The sequence below is a fragment of the Heterodontus francisci genome, chromosome 14 (genome assembly GCF_036365525.1).
Source record: "Heterodontus francisci isolate sHetFra1 chromosome 14, sHetFra1.hap1, whole genome shotgun sequence".
Taxonomy (NCBI): Eukaryota; Metazoa; Chordata; class Chondrichthyes; order Heterodontiformes; family Heterodontidae; genus Heterodontus; species Heterodontus francisci.
The window spans coordinates 89,429,803-89,454,763 of NC_090384.1; the positions used below are offsets into that span (position 1 = coordinate 89,429,803).

Below are 24,961 nucleotides of genomic sequence, written 5' to 3' on the forward strand. Positions count from 1 at the left end.
CGAAGTTTCAGTAGGGGAGCATTTCGGGAACAGTGACCATAATTCCATAAGTTTTAAGGTACTTGTGGATAAGGATAAGAGTAGTCCTCGGTGAAGGTGCTAAATTGGGGGAAGGCTAATTATAACAATATTAGGCAGGAACTGAAGAATTTAGATTGGGGGCAGCGGGTTGAGGGTAAATCAACCTCTGATATGTGGGAGTCTTTCAAATGTCAGTTGATCAGAATCCAGGACCAGCATGTTCCTGTGAGGAAGAAGGATAAGTTTGGCAAGTTTCGGGAACCTTGGATAACGCGGGATATTGTGAACCTCGTCAAAAAGAAAAAGGAAGCATTCGTAAGGGCTGGAAGGCTAGGAACAGACGAAGCCCTTGAGGAATATAAAGACAGTAGGAAGGAACTTAAGCAAGGAGTCAGGAGGGCTAAAAGGGGTTATGAAAAGTCATTGGCAAACAGGATTAAGGAAAATCCCAAGGCTTTTTATACGTATATAAAGAGCAAGAGGGTAACTAGGGAAAGGGTTGGCTCACTCAAGGACAGAGAAAGGAATCTATGTGTGGAGCCAGAGGAAATGGGTGAGGTACTAAATGAGTACTTTGCATCAGTATTCACCAAGGAGAAGGACTTTGTGGATGATGAGCCTAGGGAAGCGAGTGCAGATAGTCTCAGTCATCTCATTATCAAAAAGGAGCAGGTGTTGGGTGTCTTGCAAAGCATTAAGGTAGATAAGTCCCCAGCGCTACCCCAGAATACTGAGAGAGGCAAGGGAAGAAATTGCTGGGGTCTTGACAGAAATCTTTGCATCCTCATTGGCAACAGGTGAGGTCCCAGAGGACTGGAGAATAGCCAATGTTGTTCCTTTGTTTAAGAAGGGTAGCAAGGATAATCCAGGAAATTATAGGCCGGTGAGCCTTACGTCAGTGGTAGGGAAATTATTAGAGAGGATTCTTCGGGACAGGATTTACTCCCATTTGGAAACAAATGGACTTATTAGCAAGAGGCAGCATGGTTTTGTGAAGGGGAGGTCGTGTCTCAGTAATTTGATTGAGTTTTTTGAGGAAGTGACGAAGATGATTGATGAGGGAAGGGCAGTGGACGTTGTCTACATGGACTTTAGTAAAGCCTTTGACAAGGTCCCTCATGGCAGACTGGTGCAAAAGGTGAAGTCACACGGGATCAGAGGGGAGCTGGCAAGATGGATACAGAACTGGCTCAGTCATAGAAGACAGAGGGTAGCAGTGGAAGGGTGCTTTTCTGAATGGAGGGATGTGACCAGTGGTGTTCCGCAGGGATCAGTGCTGGGACCTTTTCTGTTTGTAGTATATATAAATGATTTGGAGGAAAATGTAGCTGGTCTGATTAGTAAGTTTGCGGACGACACAAAGGTTGGTGGAGTTGCGGACAGTGATGAGGATTGTCAGAGGATACAGCAGGATATAGATCGGTTGGAGACTTGGGCGGAGAAATGGCAAATGGAGTTTAATCCAGACAAATGTGAGGTAATGCATTTTGGAAGGTCTAATGCAGGTGGGACGTATACAGTAAATGGCAGAACCCTTAGGAGTATTGACAGGCAGAGAGATCTGGGCGTACAGGTCCACAGGTCACTGAAAGTGGCAACGCAGGTGGATAAGGTAGTCAAGGCGGCATACGGCATGCTTGCCTTCATCGGTCGGGGCATAGAGTATAAAAATTGGCAAATCATGCTGCAGCTGTACAGAACTTTAGTTAGGCCACACTTAGAATATTGCGTGCAATTCTGGTCGCCACACTACCAGAAGGACGTGGAGGCTTTGGAGAGGGTACAGAAATTCTTGTCAGCTTGTGGTTAAGGTAATTTTCTATTTAGTAAATGTCCTTGCCTTTTTATGCCTTTAACCTTTCCTTGTATGTTTGTAAGCGTGCATTGAGAAGTTAACTCCCCTTTCCAGGTGTAAGAATGTGCGTTAATAAATCCTCCTTCTCTGTTTTAATTTTAACTGTGTTGTTGTTGTGCTCATTTAGTAGTCAGGGTTTAAGGGAGGGAAAAAATTAATCACTAATCTGTTTACGGACAGGTGGGTGGATAACAGAGAAATTTGTTTTAAAAAATTCAACTAACTAACTACCGGTTCACAACACTTAGCTAATGTTACTTTGTCTGTTTCCGATTCTATGCCTATCTCTGGTTCTTCAGTGTCTATTTTAAAATGGTTCACCACAAGTTTTAGGATTTCAGGCTTCCAAGCCTCTGGACGGATAGTAATCTCTAATTGCCCAGCTACATTCCTCAACTCTTCAAGAGATAGGGCTTTTAACTTGCTTCAAGTTACTTCTCTCTGTTCTCGGATGATACTGGCCTCGAATGTGGACATTTTAGTACTCTAGCACTGTAAACCACAAGTAAACCTGCACTGAAGTTTTTAAATTATTGCAAGGGATCAATTTGGTTTCCCGCTTCCAATTTCCCGTTTGTCTTTGGGTTTGATCCCAGACGTGAGCCCCAAATTTCTGTTGTGGTCAAGTGAGGAGGTGTCGAAGGGCTACCCTCTTTTCCCTCTCCTTGTTTGACCACAACAGGTTTAATTCTTTCTTAAAGTGAACGTACTGGCCAATTCAGTAGGTGTTTGATTACTTACTTGCTATGATCATAACAAGAACCAGTCGGACAGATTTTCTTGAGTTAACAAAAGAAGAGGTTAACTTTACCGTACCTAAACCAAACTAATAAAGTAATAAACAATGCACCAACTTTCACTCACACATACAAATAGGTTACAGAGTAGGGAAAGATAGAATGGTTGAGTTAGAGTCCATAAGAAAAGGGTATACAGTCTGTGGGCTTTGGTGATTCGGCTGGCTTCTAGCTGAATTTGGTGATCCTGAGGCTTTTAGTTTGAAGAGGTAGATGACTGGTTCACTTGGTCTCTTTGGAGACAGCGCTTTGGAGGATTTCTTCCAATGGGGTTTCTGATTGTAGCTGGAGTATGCAAAGATGGTCAGTCAACAGGCAGGATTTGAAAGCTTTCAAGCTGGAATGGACCAAGGGAGAGAGGGGCCCCCACTTACTGTCTGGAAATGTCAGAATCCAAAAACTTCTCCTTTGCTGCAGAGAAAACACCAGCTTAAAACCAAAGATGGGGAGGGGCTTGTCACATGACAGTCACTCAGTCATTCAAACAAAGCTGTCAGCAGTATTTCTCTGCTTGCTGAGAGAACAGGTAGTTCCTTTAAACTTCCTGGGTCTTGGTTCTTGCTGGGAAACACAAACATTTTGTCTCTCTCCTCACAAGCATTGCAGTACAGGATACAGTGTTGCAAATTAGGTGATCACCTTAAGCTGAAAGGATGACTTTGCTGGCAACTTGCCTTTTTAAAAAAAAATATATATAAATTTAGATCACCAGCCAGTGGATTAAAGGAAATTATCATTCAACAAAACACATTGGCGTAACAACATTTTGTTGTCAACTTTGGGCAGTATTTTCAGAGACCGATGGAGGTGAGACCAGAGGTGGGTGGGCCTGGAATTTCATGCTGGCAACATCACGAACTTGAGCCATTTTCAGGCAGGCCAGGTCAGGGGCAGAATGTCTACCCGCCTGAAAGCCACAGGTGGCCAACTGAGGTAATTAAGGGGCCTCTTTATGCCCTTCTCCATTCGGTAGGCAGGCCCCACACTGCAGCCAGCTGGAGATGGTTGGGAGGTGGGGAGGCAGCACTTCATCCTGCTAGGGACCCCTACCCATTGTCAGGCCACGGTTCTGGCTGCTGGCCATCTAGTGGAGGGGTTGCCTGCAGGTATCGACAGCTGCCACCTCGGACGGTGGGGCCGCCGATGTGTTACTACTGGGTAAGATGGTGAGCAAGCGCTCTGGCAACTAATTGGCCAGCTCACCAAAAGTTGCAGCTGGTACCTGATGCCAATGCAATGCAGAGTCAAGACTGATAGTTGATCCCGATGTCAGGGTCCTACCCCAAAAGGAAGATCCAGCCCTTCTGACTGAGGAACATTTGCACTGCCAACATACTTCTGGCTACTTCCATTTATTATAATGTAAACAAGCAACTGAAATAAACATAGAATAGTCTGTCTGCTTCGCACACATAAAACTCCCACTTTCTGAAATTAATTAAGTTGAATTTTGTTTGGCTAGGTATTCTTTGTTGAAGATATTTTCATTTGTTACCTTGTTTGGTCATTGTGCTAACTTGGATATCAATGATGGGAAACATATGAACAGTCTGTTACCCCATGCTCTTCAGTTTTCCAGTTTTGCTGCTCCATGGATGGGTGGGTGGGGGAGGGGAGGCTGGGTTTATAGGATTAATTAATTTCCCACACAACCTTTGCATTCTGCAATCAACTCAACTATTACTGAAAATAATTATTAAGACTTCAGAACTTTTAATGATACTTGAAGAAGTTCTAGTGAAAGTTAAGTACTATATTCTGATTTAACTTACTTCAGTGTATATTTCTTTATTGTAATAAACTTAGTTTGTCATTTTAGCCTGAGCTACATAGGCTGTTGGCATGATGCTTTACTACTTCATAAAAAGATCAGAAGGAATCGTTGGCAGTATGCAATTTTCAGTGCAAACCTCAGCAGAATAATGGAAGGTTGTACACCCTGTGGCCTGGCGTAGCACATCCTTAACATATAAGGTTTTCTGTTATTAGGACGCACGAGTTTACCAATGGAAGTAGACATTCGTGATGAGAATAAGTAAAGCATCACGGGAGAGAAGCTTGGATTATAACAAGTAGGCTTTAAAAGAATGCACCCTTTTGCAAATCTTCCAAAGATCTTTACCCTACGTTGGCTTATAGAGGGGCAAAAATGCAGATCAAAATCCCTGGATATAGTGGTTTCAGGCAGGATAGAGAGGAGGATAAAAAAGGAGGGGGTGTAGCATTATTGGTTAAGGAATCAATAACAACTGTGAGGAGGGATGATATACTAAATGAATCATCAAATGAGGCCATATGGGTGGAGATCAGAAATAAAAAAGGGGCAGCCAAACTATCAGGAGTGTATTATAGACCACCAAATAGTGAGAAGGAGATAGAAGAACAAGTATGTAGGCAAATTTCTGTGTGCAAAAACTATAGGGCAATAATAGTTGGGGATTTCAACTAATATCAACTGGGATACAAACAGTGCGAAGGGCACAGAGGGCACAAAATTCTTGAATTGCATTCAAGAGAACCTTTTAGCCAGCACATAAGTTCAACAAGAGGGGGTGCAATTTTGGATTTAGTCTTAGGAAATGAAGCTAGGCAAGTGGATGAAATAACAATGGGTGACCATTTTGGAAATAGCGACCATAATACAGTTAGTTTTAGCATAATCATGGAAAAGGACAAAGATAAAACAGGAGTAAAAATTCTAAATTGGGGGAAGGCAAATTTTACAAAACTGAGAGGTGGTCTGGTGAAAGAAGACTGGATACAGCTACTTGAAGGAAAATCAGTGGCAAACCTGTGGGAAGCATTCAAAAACAAGATTCTACAGGCACAGTGTCGGCATGTCCCCACAAAGATAAAGGGTGGTACTGCCAAATCTAGAGCCCCCTGGTTATCTGGAAGCTGACAGTTATTTTGAAGCAGAAAAAGAAAGCTTATGACGATCACAAAAAACTTAATACTTTCGAAAGTCTAGAGGAGTATAGAAAGTACAGGGGTGAAGTAAAAAAGGAAGTTAGAAAAGCAAAGAGACGACATGAAAAATTATTGGCAGGTAAAATCAAGGGAAACCCAGATGTTTCATCAGTACATTAAGAGCAAGAGGATAACTAAGGAAAGGGTAGGGCCTATCAGAGATGTACAAGGGAACTTACGTGTGGATGCAAAAGATGTGGGCAGGGTTCTTAATGAGTACTTTGTCTCTGTCTTCACAAAGGAGAGGGATGATGCAGACATTGTAGTAAAAGAGGAGTGTGAAATATTAGATACAATAAGCATAATGAGAGAGGATGTACTAGAAGGTCTGACATCCTTGAAAGTGGATAAATCGCCAGGGCCAGACGGATTGCATCCCAGGTTGTTGAAGAAAGTCAGAGAGGAAATAGCGGATACGCTGAGGATCATCTTCAAATCCTCACTGGACATGGGCGAGGTGCCAGAGGATTGGAGGTCTGTGAAAGTTATACCATTGTTTAAAAAGGGAGTGAGGGATAGGCCAAATAATTATAGGCCAGTCAGTCTGACCTCGGTGGTAGGTAAATTATTAGAAATCAATTCTGAGGGACAGGATAAACTGCCACTTAGAAAGGCGCGGATTAATCAGGGATAGTCAGCATGGATTTGTTAAGGGAAGGTCATGTCTTACTAACTTGATTGAGTTTTTTGAGGAAGTAACAAGAAGGATTGATGAGGGTAGTGCAGTGGATGTTGTCAACATGGATTTTAGTAAGGTATTTGACAAGGTCCCACATGGCAGATTGGTCAGTAAAATGAAAGCCCATGGGATACAGGGGAACGTGGCAGGTTGGATCCAGAATTGGCTCAGTGACAGGAAGCAAAGGATAGTAGTCGACAGATTTTTTTGCGAATGGAAAGCGGTTTCCAGTGGCGTTCCACAGGGCTCAGTGTTGGGACCCTTGCTGTTTGTAGTATATATTCATGATTTGGACTTAAATGCGGGAGGCACGATTGGGAAATTTGCAGAAGACACAAAAATTGGCCGTGTAATTGATAGTGAAGAGGATAGCTGTAGACTCCAGAATGATATCAATGGTTTGGTTAAGTGGGTGGAAAAGTGGCAAGTCGAATTCAATCCAGAGATGTGTGAGGTAATGCATTTGGAGAGGGCAAACAAAGCGAGGGAATACACAACAAATGGGAGGATATTGAGAGGGGTAGAAGAAGTGAGAAACCTTGGAGTGCATGTCCACAGGTCCCTGAAGATGGCAGGACAGGTAGATAGAGTGGTGAAGAAGGCATATGGAATGCTTTCCTTTATTGGCCGAGGTATAGAATACAAAAGCAGGGATATAATGCTGGAACTGTATAAAACGCTGGTTAGGCCACAGCTGGAGTATTGCGTACAGTTCTGGTTACCACATTACAGGAAGGACATAATTGCTCTGATGAGAGTACAGAGGAGATTTACAAGAATGTTGCCAGGGCTTGAAGATCGCAGCTACGAGGAAAGATTGGATTGGCTAGGGTTGTTTTCCTTAAAACAGAGGAGGCTGATGGGTGACTTCATTGAATTGTACAAAATTATGAGGGGCCTAGATAGAGTAGACAGGAAGGACCTGTTTCCCCTAGCGGAGAGGTCAATTACAAGGGGGAATAGATTTAAAGTGATTGGTAGAAGGATTAGAGGAGACATGAGGAAAAACCTTTTCACCCAGAAGATGTGTCTGAAATTCACTGCCTGGAATGGTGGTGGAGGCAGAAACCCTCAACTCATTTAAAAGGTACCTGGACCTGCACTTGAGGTGCTGTAACCTGCAAGGCTATGGACCAGGTGCTGGAAGATGGGATTAGATTGGACGGTTAGTTTTTTCAGCCGGTGCAGACATGATGGGCTGAATGGCCTCCTTCTGTGCTGTAATTTTTCTATGGTTCTAAGTTTTAAAACCCATTTGTTATTCATATCCAATATCACTGGCATAAGTTATAATTGGGTTAATACTAAAAGATCACCGGGAGGCGAGATCGATCTGGGCTCATCACTGTATTCCAAAAACAAGTTCTGACCCAGGGAAGAAAACAACACGTTTTGATTAGGATAAAGTTCCATTGAAACCATATGCAAATTCCAGGGGATGGGGTGGGGAGGGGGGGGGGGGGGTTGGTGGGTAAGAGGAAGGGATATTCCTTACACTCGCCTTCCCACCGTTCCGAACATGACTGACATTTGGAATTCAGCTCTGCTGATTGAAGAGGTAGGAATCCAAATTATTTGCTTTTCTTTCTACTTGGCTTAAGGGCAGAGAATTTCTCTCTTTAAGCAAATTAACCTTAAAGCTATTATATGTAAGAAGCAAATCTGAGGACCAGCATTTAGAAGCTGTGATATAGATGCCCAAGAGGCAACATTTGAAACCAAGATTTAAATAATTAATTGAGAAATATAACAGTGTTATTAACTGATTATCATTTGCCTCTCCTTCCCTCACTATGCCTCGAGCTCCTGATGCTCCTTGCTGTGCCCAATGTGCTAAATCTGTTCTACTGCCACTTCAATTCCCTCACAATATACGCCTGTTAACATCTAGACCATACACAGTTATATTGAAGAGTGAACAGATGAACCAGTTTCATACATACATATATGTGAACTAGAAGCAGGAGTTGGCCATCTGACCCCTCGAGACTGCTCCGCCATTCCAGGAGGTCATGGCTGATCTGTTTGTGAACTAAACTCCACTTTACTGCCAACCCCCAATACCCTTTGACTCCCTTGTTTGTCAAGAATCTGTCTACCTCTGCCTTAAAACATTCAATGACCCTGCCTCCACCGCTCTCCGGGGAAGAGCGTTCCACAGACTCATGACCCTCAGAGAAAAACATTTCTCCTCATCTCTGTCTTAAATGGAAGGGGGAGAAAAACCCTCAATACTATCGCACGTCATTTAATGCCATAAACCTTCATTTTGTGCATTATTATGTGACCTTTATTATCTGTTTCAAGATGGCTCCTGGGCTGGAAGCTCCCTAGGAAGCTCCCTTGCTGTTCAACTCTATCCATGGCCATCTGCTCCCATCCCTAACGTTTTCTCCCCCAATCTGCCCTCTTAAACTGTTTAAATTCCCCTGGCTCTTTAAATCAGTTCATTTTAGCCCTATCTAAAAGTTAACAGTTAGTTTAGTGTATGTTACCTGGGCCCACTGCCCTCCCCCAGCCACACCTGCTCTTTGTTTTCTCAATGAAATTGATCCGGATGAAACTGACGAGAACAGCTGCCGATACTTTAATCTCCGATCCTGCTGTCTTCACAGTCCAGAGTGTCTGCAGCCACGGCATGCGGTAAGTCCATTGAGGTGAAGAAGGAGCTGCGGGACCCGAGAGAAGTCCTGTGAAAAGGTGCCCCGAACACCCAAAACATCCACGAACGGCCCCCCCGGCCGCAACTTCAAAGCGCCCGCGGGAGATGGCTCGGAGAGCATCTGCAGCGCACTGTCGGCAATGCTGCATGCCTTTATTTAAACCACTGCAAAAAAAAAACCCTTAGCAAATGTAATCACCTCTAAGTCTGCCAAATGATGCTTCACCTCCCGAAGGACGTGGATGAGCTTTCCGGACGTCGATGGTGGGCACTGAGGAAATGGCTTATTACCTGCACCAGATTCCACCCCCCCTCCCCCCCCCCCCCCTTTACCCCCCTTCCACCCCCCTCCCCTTCCCTGCTCCACCCTCTCAGCTCACCCCCTCACAACCCCGTCCCAGCCCGCCCCCCCCTCGCACCATCTTCACCCCGCACCCCCTTCCCCTGCACCCCCCCCTCCTCCCTCTACCCCTCCCCCTTGCATCCCCTCCTCCCACCGGCACCATCCTACACCTGTGTAGGGGCCCCAACAACCCCACTGCCTTGTGGGCGTCTCGGGAGAGACCAAGGCTAAGGGAGTAAACCCTAACAGAAAATCCGGAGCGGAACCCCGTAGGCGGTCATGTGTCACCTTTGGCATGTTTCCGGCAGTTCCTGCAGCCATACTGGTGACAAACGTCGTGTCCTGCACTCCTTTGGACCCCACCAGAAAGGCCGAGAGGGGGGTTTTGACGACTGGGCAACTCTCAACCTCCATAAATTTGCCCAGGCATGCGCCATGGAGAGGTCACTCCATAGTTGCCTCACAGCGACTGAAACAACACGGAAGGCAGCAGTTACGGGTTATAAGTCCAGATAAATTGGCGTAGAAACTGGGCGCCACGGGTTGCCTTTGTCGGTGGGAGAGGTCATTGCACCTCACTGGACAGCTACCGCCCGCCTCAAACCGGGCAGCCCCCGGTCAATAAGGTTCTGTCCCGCCACAGTCTGCCTGCTTCAATGGGTGCTTGGAGCTCAGGGTCATTGCCCGAAAGGTGGACTGATACACCGCACCAAACAACATGAAAAAAGGAAAGAAGGTACCAGCCCTTCGCTTTGCAAGCTGGAACGTCAGAACTATGTGTCCTGGCCTGTCGGAAGACCTTACACAAATCAACGATTCTCGGAAGACCGCCATAATTAACAACGAGCTCAGTAGACTCAATGTGGACATTGCAGCACTTCAGGAGACTCGCCTCCCCGCAAGTGGCTCTCTAGCAGAGCAAGACTACACCTTCTTCTGGCAGGGCAGGGATCCTGAAGAACCAAGACAGCATGGAGTGGGCTTCGCCATCAGAAACTCCTTGCTCAGCATGATAGAGCCTCCCTCAAATGGCTCGGAACGCATACTGTCCATCCGACTGCTCACCACCTCTGGTCCAGTACACCTACTCAGCATCTATGCTCCAACACTCTGTTCCGCACCTGAAGCTAAAGACCAGTTCTATGAACAACTCCATAACATCATTAGCAGCATCCCCAACACCGAACACCTATTCCTGCTGGGGGACTTTAATGCCAGGGTTGGGGCCGACCATGACTCATGGCCCTCCTGCCTTGGGCGCTATGGCGTTGGAAGGATGAATGAGAACGGGCAGAGACTGCTTGAGTTGTGTACCTATCATAACCTCTGCATCACCAACTCGTTCTTTCACACTAAACCCTGTCACCAGGTTTCATGGAGGCACCCAAGATCACGTCGTTGGCACCAGCTAGACCTCATTGTCACAAGGCGAGCCGCCTTAAACAGTGTTCAAATCACACGCAGCTTCCACAGTGCGGACTGCGACACCGACCACTCCCTGGTGTGCAGCAAGGTTAGACTCAGACCAAAGAAGTTGCATCATTCCAAGCAGAAGGGCCACCCGCGCATCAACATGAGCAGAATTTCTCACCCACAGCTGTTACAAAAATTTCTAAATTCACTTGTAACAGCCCTTCAAAACACTCCCACAGGGGATGCTGAGACCAAGTGGGCCCACATCAGAGACGCCATCTATGAGTCAGCTTTGACCACCTACGGCAAAAGTGCGAAGAGAAATGCAGACTGGTTTCAATCTCATAATGAAGAGTTGGAACCTGTCATAGCCGCTAAGCGCATTGCACTTTTGAACTACAAGAAAGCCCCCAGCGATTTAACATCCGCAGCACTTAAAGCAGCCAGAAGTACTGCACAAAGAACAGCTAGGCGTTGCGCAAACGACTACTGGCAACACCTATGCAGTCATATTCAGCTGGCCTCAGACACCGGAAACATCAGAGGAATGTATGATGGCATGAAGAGAGCTCTTGGGCCAACCATCAAGAAGATCACCCCCCTCAAATCTAAATCGGGGGACATAATCACTGACCAACGCAAACAGATGGACCGCTGGGTTGAGCACTACCTAGAACTGTACTCCAGGGAGAATGCTGTCACTGAGACTGCCCTCAATGCAGCCCAGCCTCTACCAGTCATGGATGAGCTGGACATACAGCCAACCAAATCGGAACTCAGTGATGCCATTGATTCCCTAGCCAGCGGAAAAGCCCCTGGAAAGGACAGCATTACCCCTGAAATAATCAAGAGTGCCAAGCCTGCTATACTCTCAGCACTACATGAACTGCTATGCCTGTGCTGGGACGAGGGAGCAGTACCCCAGGACATGCGCGATGCCAACATCATCACCCTCTATAAAAACAAAGGTGACCGCGGTGACTGCAACAACTACCGTGGAATCTCCCTGCTCAGCATAGTGGGGAAAGTCTTTGCTCGAGTCGCTCTGAACAGGCTCCAGAAGCTGGCCGAGCGCGTCTACCCTGAGGCACAGTGTGGCTTTCGTGCAGAGAGATCGACTATTGACATGCTGTTCTCCCTTCGTCAGATACAGGAGAAATGCCGTGAACAGCAGATGCCCCTCTACATTGCTTTCATTGATCTCACCAAAGCCTTTGACCTCGTCAGCAGACGTGGTCTCTTCAGACTACTAGAAAAGATCGGATGTCCACCAAAGCTACTAAGTATCATCACCTCATTCCATGACAATATGAAAGGCACAATTCAACATGGTGGCTCCTCATCAGAGCCCTTTCCTATCCTGAGTGGTGTGAAACAGGGCTGTGTTCTCGCACCCACACATTTTGGGATTTTCTTCTCCCTGCTGCTTTCACATGCGTTCAAATCCTCTGAAGAAGGAATTTTCCTCCACACAAGATCAGGGGGCAGGTTGTTCAACCTTGCCCGTCTAAGAGCGAAGTCCAAAGTACGGAAAGTCCTCATCAGAGAACTCCTCTTTGCTGACGATGCTGCTTTAACATCTCACATTGAAGAATGCCTGCAGAGTCTCATCGACAGGTTTGCGTCTGCCTGCAATGAATTTGGCCTAACCATCAGCCTCAAGAAAACGAACATCATGGGGCAGGATGTCAGAAATGCTCCATCCATCAATATTGGCGACCACGCTCTGGAAGTGGTTCAAGAGTTCACCTACCTAGGCTCAACTATCACCAGTAACCTGTCTCTAGATGCAGAAATCAACAAGCGCATGGGTAAGGCTTCCACTGCTATGTTCAGACTGGCCAAGAGAGTGTGGGAAAATGGCGCACTGACACGGAACACAAAAGTCCGAGTGTATCAGGCCTGTGTCCTCAGTACCTTGCTCTACGGCAGCGAGGCCTGGACAACGTATGCCAGCCAAGAGCGACGTCTCAATTCATTCCATCTTCGCTGCCTTCGGAGAATACTTGGCATCAGGTGGCAGGACTATATCTCCAACACAGAAGTCCTTGAAGCGGCCAACATCCCCAGCTTATACACACTACTGAGTCAGCGGCGCTTGAGATGGCTTGGCCATGTGAGCCGCATGGAAGATGGCAGGATCCCCAAAGACACATTGTACAGCGAGCTCGCCACTGGTATCAGACCCACCGGCCGTCCATGTCTCCGTTATAAAGACGTCTGCAAACGCGACATGAAATCGTGTGACATTGATCACAAGTCGTGGGAGTCAGTTGCCAGCATTCGCCAGAGCTGGCGGGCAGCCATAAAGACAGGGCTAAATTGTGGCGAGTCGAAGAGACTTAGTAGTTGGCAGGAAAAAAGACAGAGGCGCAAGGGGAGAGCCAACTGTCCAACAGCCCCAACAAACAAATTTCTCTGCAGCACCTGTGGAAGAGCCTGTTACTCCAGAATTGGCCTTTATAGCCACTCCAGGCGCTGCTTCACAAACCACTGACCACCTCCAGGCGCGTATCCATTGTCTCTCGAGATAAGGAGGCCCAAAAGAAAGAAAAGAAAATTATCTGTTTGTTTATATCACACTATTAGGTGTACGGTAGCATTGTGGTTATGTTACTGGAACAACTACCTTCGGTGAGCAAAAATCTATCAATTTCAGATTTAAAATTAACAATTGACTCATATCAATTGCCAACGGCAGAAGAGAGCTCCAAAAACCCTTTGTATGTAGAGTGTTTCCTGAAGTACCATGAACAAGTTCCTCCACAAGGCACAACATATGCTTTGAACTGAAGACTGTGAACTTCAACAGCATGACTTCAACCTGAAAAACTTTCACAAGCCATAAAAATGAAGCTCTGATTACACAGATTTAATTCTATTTATGGATCTGTACTCAGATTTGCAATTTCATATTAATGTTGCTTTGTGAAAAACTACTTCATCCATTCTGAAAAGTGTTTTTTTAATCCCTTACGCACTCAGTCCGTTCTAAACTATTATGGAGGGCACTTAAAAAAATTCAAGGCAATCAAACAGAGTCAACATGGTTTTGTGAAAGGGAAATCATGTCTAACCAATTTATTGGAGTTCTTTGAGGAAGTTAACGGGTGCTGTGGATAAAGGGAAACCGGTAGAGATACTGTACTTAGATTTCCAGAAGGCATTTGATAAGGTGCCACATCATAGAGTCATAGGCCGGATGGTGGCGTGGGGGCGGCGTAAAATTGAGCGGCAGGCTCCGGGAGGCCTACCCGCCCCGATTCCGTCTCCGGACAACTTTACGGAGGTCAAGCGGGGGGAGGGGGGGGTGGCAGGGGGTGGGAAATGGCCCGCCCGCCCGAGGCCAATCAAGACCCTTAAATGGCCACTTAATGGCCACTTAAGATCCCTCGCCTGCCTCCACAGGTATTTTACCTGTGGCAAACGGGTGTGCTGGGGACGTGAAAGGCCACCCCGCGATAGCTGCCGGCCTTTCCGCACCGTGGGGGGCATGGCAGTCGGGCACAGGGTGCCCGATTGAGGGCCGCCCCCACCTCCCAACCCACCCCCAGGATCCAAGACGCCCCCTCTCCCCAAACGACCACACCAGCCTCACCAGAGCACGACCAATCCCCCTGGTGAGGCAACCCAAACTTACCCACTCTCTTGGGTCCTTGGCATCGGCTGGACTGCAGTCCCAGCAGTGGCCACCGCTCCCGGTGGCGCCGCTGGGACTAAGAGCTGCCGGCCCGCTGATTGGCCGGCAGCTCACCATGGCGGGACCTCCTCCCATAAGTGGGTGGAAGTCCCGCCTCGGGACAATTAAAGCCTCGGGACCCGTAAAATACGGGACGGATCCCCAGGCTAGGCGGAAGCAAGTATCGCCACCGACTTTCACGTCGGAGTCCGGCTCCTGTCCATTCACCGTAAAATTCCGGCCGTAGAGTCAAAGAGTTATACAGCACAGAAACAGGCCCTTTGGCCCATCGTGTCTGTGCTGGCCATCAAACATCTATCTATTCTAAACCCATTTTCCAGAACTTGGACCGTAGCCTACAATGCTATGGCGTTTCAAGTGCACATCTGAATACTTCATAAATGTTGTGAGGTTTCCTGCCACCCTCTGGAAAAAAATTTCCTCAAATCCCCTCTGAACCTCCTGCCCCTTACCTTAAATCTATGCCCCTGGTTATTGATCGCTCCGCTAAGGGAAAACTTTTCTTCCTATCTATCCTATCAATGCCGCTTATAATTTTGTATACCTCAATCAGGTCCCCCCTCAGACTTCTCTGCTCTAAGGAAAAAAGGTTATTGCGGAAAATAAAAGCTCATGGCGTAAGGGGTAACATATTGGCATGGATAGAAGATTGGCTAGCTAACAGGGAACAGAGAGTAGGCATAAATGGGTCATTTTCTGGTTGGCAAGATGTAATGAGTGGTGTGCCAAGGGGATCAGTACTGGGGCCTCAACTTTTTACGATTTATATCAATAACCTAGAAGAAGGGACCAAAGGTATGGTTGCTAAATTTGCTGATGACACAAAGATAGGTAGGAAAGTAAGTTGTGAAGAGGACATAAGGAGGCTACAAAGAGATATAGATAGGTTAAGTGTGTGGGCAAAGATCTGGCAAATGTCATATAAGGTGAGAAATTGTGAAATTGCCCTGACCCCAATAATTCTTGACCTGTCACTTCTCTGTAAACATCTTCTCCAAGTCAAAAAGCCCTTGCTGGGTATTTATCTGAAGATAGGTGATTTCCAGTACATGTTGCTTGCAAACAAGACCTCTCAGTCCTTTCAATGACCTCTTTTAAAAAACAAAAACACAAAATCCAGCATCTATGGAATCCTTTTTGCAATTTTAAAACACAGGACTTCAAAATTGAACAAAAAATGGAAGTACTTTCGTAACAGCATGCAGGCAAAGCAAGTAATAAGGAAAGCTAATAGAATGTTATAGTTTATTGCAAGGGGAATTGAATACAAAAGTAGGGAGGTTATGCTTCAGCTATACCGGGCATTGGCAAGACCACATCTGGAGTACTGTGTACAGTACTGGTCTCCTTATTTAAGGAAGGATGTAAATATGTCAGAAGCAGTTCAGAGAAGGTTTACTGAACTAAGATCTGGAATGGGTGGGCCGTCATATGAGGAAAAGTTGGACAGGCTAGGCTTGTATCCGCTGGAGTTTAGAAGAGTAAGATTGAAACATATAAGATCCTGAGGGGTCTTGACAGACTGAATGTGAAAAGGATGTTTCCTCTTGTGGGAGTATCTAGAACTAGGGGTCACTGTTTAAAAATAAGGGTCGCCCATTTAAGACAGAGTTGAGGAGAAATCTTTTCTCTGAGGGTTGTGAATCTTTGGAACTCTCTTCCTCAAAAGGCAGTGGAAGCCGAATCTTTGAATATTTTTAAGGCAGCAGTAGATGGATTCTTGGTAAGAAGGGGGTGAAAGATTATCGGGGGGGGGGGGGGGGGGGGGAATGTGAAGTTGAGGTTACAATCAGATCAGCCATGATCTCATTGAATGGCAGAGCAGGCGCGAGAGGTCGACTGGCCTATTCCTGCTCTTAATTCGTATATTTAGGTATTCCCATAATTTGCTGCCTTTAACTGCCTCCATGTATTGTACCAATAAATGGCTTGGATTTGGGAACACAGAGTAAAATTTCTAAATTTGCCAACAATACCAAACTGAAAGGTGTGGCAGGCAGTGAGGATGATACCAATCAACTACAATACGACATAGATAGGTTCGCAGAATGGGCAGACAAGTGGCAGATTGAATTTAATACAGAGAAGTGTGAGGTGATGCATTTTGGCAGAAGGGATAGGACAAAGCAACATAACCTTAATGGCGCAGTTCTAAAGAGTGTGCAGGAACAAAGGACCTGGGGGTGCATGTGCATAGATCTTGAAGGTGGCAAGATATATTGAGAAAGAAGTTAGCAAAGCATATGCGTTCTTGGGCTTCATAAATAGAGGTGCTGAGTACAAAAGCAGGGAAGTTATGCTGAACCTGTATAAAGCGGCACAGTGGCGCAGTGGTTGGCACTGCAGCCTCACAGCTCCAGCGACCCGGGTTCAGTTCTGGGTACTGCCTGTGCAGTAAGTTTGCAAGTTCTCCCTGTGTCTGCGTGGGTTTCCGCCGGGTGCTCCGGTTTCCTCCCACCTTCAAAGACTTGCAGGTTGATAGGTAAATTGGCCATTGTAAATTGCCTCTAGTGTAGGTAGGTGGTAGGAGAATGGTGGGGATGTGGTAGAGAATATGGGATTAATGTACGATTAGTATAAATGGGTGGTTGTTGGTCGGCACAGACTCGGTGGGCCGAAGGGCCTGTTTCAGTGCTGTATCACGAAATAAATACATTTTTAAAAAGCTCTAGTTCGGCTACAACTAGAGTATTGCAGGCAGTTCTGGTCAGTACACTTTAGGAAGGATATGACAGTCCTTGAGAGGGTGCAGAGGAGATTTACCAGAATGGTTCCAGGGATGGGGGATTTTAGCTACAAGGTTCAGTTAGAGAAGCTGGGCTTGTTCTCCTTGGAGCAAAGGAGATGGAGGGGAGATTTTGGGTAAGGGATGCAGGGGGGTTGTGAGGAAAAACCTTTTTTATACAGCGAGTGGTAATGGCCTGGAACTTGCTGCCTACAAGGCTGGTGGAAACAATCAATGATTTGAAAAGGAAACTGGACAGGCACTTGAGGGAAATAAACTTGCAGGGTTACGGAGATAGAAATGGGGAATGGGACTGATTGGATTGCTCTACAGAGAGCCAGAATGGACTTGATGGGCTGAATGGCCTCCTTCTGTGCCATAATTATGGTTCGATGACTCTAATTTCACACCTGAACGGTCTGGTCTATTGTTTAGACTATGCCCCCTAATCCTCTACTCCCCAATCAGTGGAACTAGTTTCTCTCTATCTACTCTATCTGTTCCCCTTAATTATTTTATAAAAATTTAAAATATTTTTAGGGAAAGAAATCTTCCCTCCTTACCTCTGCCCTATATGAGACTCCAGACCCACAGCAATGTGGTTGACTCTTAACTGCCCTTTGAAATGGCCTAACAAGCCTCTCAGTTGTATTTAAGAAGATGGCTCACCACCATCTTCTCCAGGGCAACAAATGTTCACCTTAGCACTGACACCCACTATCCATGAATGAAAGAAATTTGCATTTGGTGTGTCCACCACAAGCTTTAACAAACTGATTGGAAACTCATCTATTCTTTACGACACACTTCAATAGCTGGTGGGGAGTTTAAGACAATAATCAGCAGATATTCATAAATGCTTCTAACTTCAATCCTGCAATTAATGATATCATTACAACTATTCAATTATATTACTGCCTTATAAAACTACGAGCCACCTATTACCCTACATGCCAACAATCTTCAATGGCAGCCATTTATTCCCTGCGATGATAAAAATTCACACGAACAAGTTCAACATTCTATGAACTTGAAAAACCACCACAGTTTATTATTCTTTGTAAGCTTCAGAGGCCTTTAGAATAAAGAATGCATAGATTCAACCCTAGAACAACTTCAAAAGCAACATTTAATGTGTCCTCCTTGTGAAAGCCAATAAAGTAAATGGATGCCTGCAAGCTGCCAGTAATGGGGGCATATTTCATTTCTAGTGGCAATTTTCTCAGTGGTGCATAGCACAATCTGAGAGGAGTGCACAGATGGCTTCCAAGAATCAACTGAGACAAGATTTCGTTTTTGTCCTTTCTGATCCCATCCCCAAACACAAACCTGCACCGCCTGCCGTCAGGTACTTGTCCCGTGCATATATGACCGAGTCCAGCATGGATTCAAACAACAAAAAATAACCCTGTGTGGAAAGGGAGGAAAATTATTAACGAATGATATAATTATTACAAAATGATAACAATCTAACCCGATAAAAATAACCAACTGACGCCAATCCAAATACCTAAAAAAAATCCAAATCACATACCTATAACGGGCTGAATTTTAGATTGGCGGCAAGCTTCAAAAACGGCGGGGCGCACGCGTGACAATTACTCTGCGGAGCCGCGGCGATATTTATTACGGGGGGCTCATTTATATGGTCAGGGCGGACCGCCATCCATCCCTCCGATGACATGGAAGGCGTGGGCGCTCCGACCCTGGCAACGGCGTCCGGCACCACTGCGCAGGTGCCGGCACCACTTTTACAGGGTTTCAAGCCCTTCCAATGCATTTACATTTTTAATGGTATAGGAAGTGTAAATATGGCAGCTGGAATATGGCAGCAGGACAACTGACAGGAGCAGGCAGGTAATTAATTAATTAATTATCATTTAAATCCTGCTCACATCACTGAGTGGTGGGGGGGTGGGGTGGGTACCACCAAGAGGCCTCACCACCACCATTAATATGGGGTGGGGCCTTCCCGGCATCGAGGCCCATGGCGGGCTTTTCCCGGAGGCATTTTCCAGGCCCCCGCATTGACCCCTGATGTTGGGGGCCTGGTAAAATCCAGCCGCCCAACATGAGCATTCGCTACTACGATCACTTTAACCATTCAAGACTACAATATTTTGAAGATATATTTAAACACAGATTGTAATAAAAGCAATTACTTCATAGGCTTGCTTAGTGACAAAACCTATAGCAAATATTAATGGAGTACTTTGAGCAGTTCTGGGCAGCACACCTCAGGAAGGATATTTGACCTTGGCCTTAGAGGGAACACAGTACAGATTTATCTGAATGAAAGCTGGACTCCATGGATTAAAATATAAGGACAGACGGTTTATTCCCCGGAATTTAGAAGGTTGAGGGATGATTTGATCAAAGTTTTCAAGATATTAAGGAGGACAAATAGAGTAGATAGAAACTATTTCTGCTGGTTGGGGAGTCTAGGACTAGGAGGCATGGTCTAACAATTAGAGCCAGATCGTTCAGGAGTGTAATTATGAAACACTTTTACCCACAAAGGGTGGTAGAAGTTTGAAACTCTCTTTTGCAAATGACAATTGATGTTCATCAATTGTTAATTTTAAATCTGAGATTGATAGATTTTGTTAAACAAAGGTTTTAAAGGAAACGGGGTAAAGGTGGGTATATGGTGTTATGTCACAGATCAGCCACCATAGTATTGAGTGGCAGAACAGACCTGTGGTACTAAGTGGCCTAAACCCTGTTCCTATGTAAAAGCTATGAGCTTCGAATATCGTTTTAATTAATCTGTTTATTTAGAAAGTTGTGAATACGCAATTTTCCTTTGAACAAACATCTCGGCAGGATTATTTAGTGTGCATTACATCACTAAAATCACTAATGTTGCAAGTCTATTGCCAACAATCGACTCGATCTTTCTTATATCGATGACAGGTGAAACAACATTCCTGAGAGCCAGCCAAAGCCATTATTCTGCAGCTGAGGAGACTGGAGTTCTGAATAGACCCATAGGTGGCCCTATCATTTGTGTTCACTACTGTTCCCATTTCTCCAATTAACCTGGGAAAAATGAGGTGAGACAGGCTAGAACAGAGAATCGATCTCCAATGATTTTAACATAATGACTATTTAAACAAACAATATTTTACATATAGAGTGAACAAACAGACATGTAGGCCACATAAACAAAATTCCTCATCAAGATGTTTTAGTTTAATTTCAATATTGCTGTCTATCCATAGCGGTAAAAGATATGAGGGTAGGTTTTATTGGTCCTCATCACCTGGGTGGGAATTTGGTGGAGTGAATCGCCCACACTTTATGGAACCCAATCAATTCTCATTTCATTGATTTCAATGGAATGTAAGTTGGGCAGGTTCGAGATATGGTGGACAATCAACACAGTCAGACTACTAGTCAGGCATGAGGTTGAAAATTTACCCGATAATGACTGAACATCTAGGAAATAAAACAGGAGCAATAAAGGATTTTTTTTGTAAACTTTCAATATCCTGTACAGCCAATACTTGGAAAATGACTGTATTTGTAATGAATGGACTCACGGCTATTATGCTTAAACTTTTGCTAACAAATTTGATTATATGCCAGTCCAGCTCCAATGGCTTTGCTCATGGACAAAATTAAAAAGTAAATGGAGTATAGTTGAGAAGCTGGTACCTTTCAAATCTTTGTCAATGGAGACCAATGCTGCTCAAAGTGTAAGCTTCTCAGAAGTGACTCTACTTCCAGCGATAATCTTCAACTCTCACTGACCCGAATAATAAAGTCTTTGAGCTATAAACTGCTTTCTCAAGTTTAATATCTTGCTACCTAAAATCTTATTTGTAAGCACTGTAAAGGTGACTCAAACATTTTTTTTTAAGGCAACTACACCAACCATTCCCATTGGTTGGACCTCTGCTGACAGTTTCAGATTTATTAGGTTGTCTTACTTCATTAGCTCTGTAACTGCAACATGTCAAGCCAGTGAGAAAACTTCAGACATGACACAACAGAGAACCAAACTGTCCTGAAATCTCCCACTTCATCATTCAATTACCTTGTCAATGAAATGTGTCAAAAACAGAAAGCTAAAATGTTAAGTCCACAATGAATGGGACCAAGCAAGAAGCTAAGATGCAACACAACATCTATTGTCACATAGACAGTGATCACGACAGAAACAAATATTTTTAACTGGTAAATAGATACATACCACAAAATAATGCGAACCTCAAACAAAGGATTTAGAAACCAAGCCATTTTGATCAAGACTACGACACAGCACAGAAATGTAACTATTGCACCTTCAAATTTGCAATTTGTACTTTGACTATGTTGCTGAATGGTGAGAGACCAGGAACTGTGCAGCAGCAAAGGATTTGGGTGTTGTCATGCAGACCCCCACCTGCCAAGAATGAGGCATATTAATTTTGTCATATGAACATTGATTTTTAACTGTTGCTGGAGTGAAGAAATGACTTGTTTGAAGATCACCAGACACTGAGCTGGAAGGGCATTTGCATACTAAGAGATGCTGCTTATGGAGACAAAGGGCTATTCCCTGCTCCAATTAACTCAAATGGATTTAGATCACCAGACATTTTAGCTATAAGGAAGCGCATTCCAGGCCCTGCTAAGATGATACAATCCACAGAGCCCGGTCTGGTTAAACCAGCTGGTCACATGACTAGCTGGCTGGTCCAGGTTTTTTGAACTAGCCACACGACAGTTTGAATTCAGAAGGCAGTGTGCAACTGAGGATGGAATAAGGAAGCCTCTCTCGTTCTTGCTTTCTCCCAAGCCACCGGACCCACGGAAGACAAGTAAACCTCAAGAGAGAAAACCCCTACATCGGAACAAGCTGAAGCGTGAACTGGGCCCCAAAGAGTTGCAATACTTACCGGCAACCAAAGACTCCGCATTGAACTTAAAGGACTGTAACTACCAGATAGTGCCTCAAACTTTTCCCCTTTAGAACATAGAACAGTACAGCACAGTACAGGCTCTTCGGCCCACGATGTTGTGCCGAACCTTTAACCTACTCTAAGATCAAACTAACTACCTACCCTTCATTCTACTATCATCCATGTACCTATCCAAGAGTCGCTTAAATGCCCCTAGTGTATCTGCTTCTACTACCACCGCTGGCAGTGCATTCCACGCACCCACCACTCTCTGTGTAAAGAACCTACCTCTGACATCTCCCCGAAACCTTCCTCCAATCACCTTAAAATTATGCCCCCTGGTGATAGCCCTTTCCACCCTGGGAAAAAGTCTCTGGCTATCCACTCTATCTATGCCTCTCATCACCTTGTACCCCTCTATCAAGTCGCCTCTCATCCTTCTTCGCTCCAATGAGAAAAGCCCTAGCTCCCTCAATCTTTCTTCGTAGGACATGCCCTCCAGTCCAGGCAGCATCCTGGTAAATCTCCTCTGCACCCTCTCTAAAGCTTCCACATCCTTCCTATAATGAGGTGACCAGAACTGAACACAATATTCCAAGTGTGGTCGAACCAGGGCCTTATAGAGCTGCAGCATAACCTCGCAGTTCTTAAACTCAATCCCCCTGTTAATGAAAGCCAACACTCCATACGCCTTCTTAACAACCCTATCAACTTGGGTGGCAACTTTGAGCGATCTATGGACATGGACCCCAAGATCCCTCTGTTCCTCCACACTACCAAGAATCCTGTCTTTAAGCCTGTATTCCGCATTCAAATTCGACCTTCCAAAATGAATCACTTCACACTTTTCCAGGTTGAACTCCATCTGCCACTTCTCAGCCCAGCTCTGCATCCTGTCAATGTCCCGTTGCAACCTACAACAGCCTTCCACACTATCCACAACTCCAGCAACCTTCGTGTCATCGGCAAACTTGCTAACCCAGCCTTCCACTTCCTCATCCAAGTCATTTATAAAAATCACAAAGAGCAGAGGTCCCAGAACAGATCCTTGTGGAACACCACTGGTCACCGAGCTCCATGCTGAATACTTTCCATCTACTACCACCCTCTGACTTCTATGGGCCAGCCAATTTTGTATCCAGACAGCCAACTTTCCCTGAATCCCATGCCTCCTTACTTTCTGAATGAGCCTACCATGTGGAACCTTATCAAACGCCTTGCTAAAATCCATATACACCACATCCACTGCTCTTCCTTCATCAATGTGTTTTGTCACATCTTCAAAGAATTCAATAAGGCTTGTGAGGCATGACCTGCCCCTCACAAAGCCATGCTGACTGTCTCTAATCAAACCATGCTTTTCCAAATAATCATAAATCCTGTCTCTCAGAATCCTCTCCAATAATTTGCCCACTACCGACGTAAGACTGACTGGTCTATAATTCCCTGGGTTATCCCTATTCCCTTTCTTGAACAAGGGAACAACATTTGCCACCCTCCAATCATCCGGTACTACTGCAGTGGACAGGGAAGACGCAAAGATCATTGCCAAAGGTGCAGCAATCTCTTCCCTCGCTTCCCGTAATATCCTTGGGTATATCCCGTCAGGCCCCGGGGACTTATCTGTCCTCATATCATTCAAAATTTCCAGCACATCCTCCCTCTTAACCTCAACCTGTTCGAGCATATCAGTCTGTTCCACGCTGTCCTCACAAACGACCAGGTCCCTCTTACTAGTGAATACTGAAGCAAAGTATTCATTTAGGACCTCCCCTACCTCCTCCGACTCCAGGCACAAGTTCCCTCCACTATCCCTGATCGGCCCTACCCTCACTCTGGCCATCCTCTTGTTCCTCACGTAAGCGTAGAACGCCTTGGGATTTTCCTTAATCCTACCCGCCAAGACTTTTTCATGTCCCCTTCTAGCTCTCCGAAGTCCATTCTTCAGTTCCTTCCTGGCTACCTTGTAACCCTCTAGAGCCCTGTCTGATCCTTGCTTCCTCAACCTTAAGTAAGCTTCCTTCTTCCTCTTGACTAGCTGTTCCACATCTCTTGTCATCCAAGGTTCCTTCACCCTACCATCCCTTCCTTGCCTCATCGGGACAAACCTATCCAGCAGTCGCAGCAAGTGCTCCCTAAACAACCTCCACATTTCTGTCGTGCATTTCCCTGAGAACATCTGTTCCCAATTTATGCTCCCCAGTTCCTGCTTAATAGCATTGTAATTCCCCCTCCCCCAATTAAATATTTTCCCATCCCGTCTGCTCCTGTCCCTCTCCATGACTATAGTAAAGGTCAGGGAGTTGTGATCACTATCACCGAAATGCTCTCCCACCGAGAGATCTGCCACCTGGCCTGGTTCGTTGCCAAGCACCAAGTCCAACATAGTCTCCCCTCTAGTCGGCCTATCTACATATTGAGTCAGGAAACCTTCCTGGACATACCTGACAAAAACTGCTCCATCCAAACTATTTGCACTAAGGAGGTTCCAATCAATATTCCTTCTACTTTTTCTGTCTCTATCTGTTTATCGCGTATGCATGCTAGCATGGTCGTGTCACATATTCGTAGTTGTTAGCCGGATTAGAGTTAAGATTAATAAACTTCTACCTTTCTGTTTTAAATCTAAGGAAATCTGTTTGATTTCTTTGCCTTATAATTGGAGCTGTGAACAAGGATTCACTAAGTGGGAGCTAAAAACACAGTGTTTTAAAATTAAACCCTGTTACGGTTAAACCAGGCAAAGGCTGAGAGGAAACCCCTCGACCTCTTCTCACCTGGTCGTAACAGTGTCCATGTACATAAATCATCAAAAGTTTGTGCACAAATACAAAAAGCAATAAAATAGGTTAACAGAATGTTGTCCTTCATCTCAAGAGGGTTGGAATACTGAAGTGAGAAGGTTGC

The 24,961-nt window shown here is 45.3% G+C and overlaps 1 protein-coding gene across 2 annotated transcripts in view; it reads right to left on the reverse strand.

The window, feature by feature from the left end:
• prmt3 (protein arginine methyltransferase 3) overlaps window positions 1-24,961 on the reverse strand; it is a 291,866-nt gene that overhangs the window by 126,914 nt on the left and 139,991 nt on the right. For both annotated transcript variants that reach the window (XM_068046506.1, XM_068046505.1), the window contains exon 11: window positions 18,495-18,573. In XM_068046506.1, coding sequence (XP_067902607.1) covers window positions 18,495-18,573 — 79 coding nt within the window. The remainder of the gene's footprint in view (window positions 1-18,494; window positions 18,574-24,961) is intronic.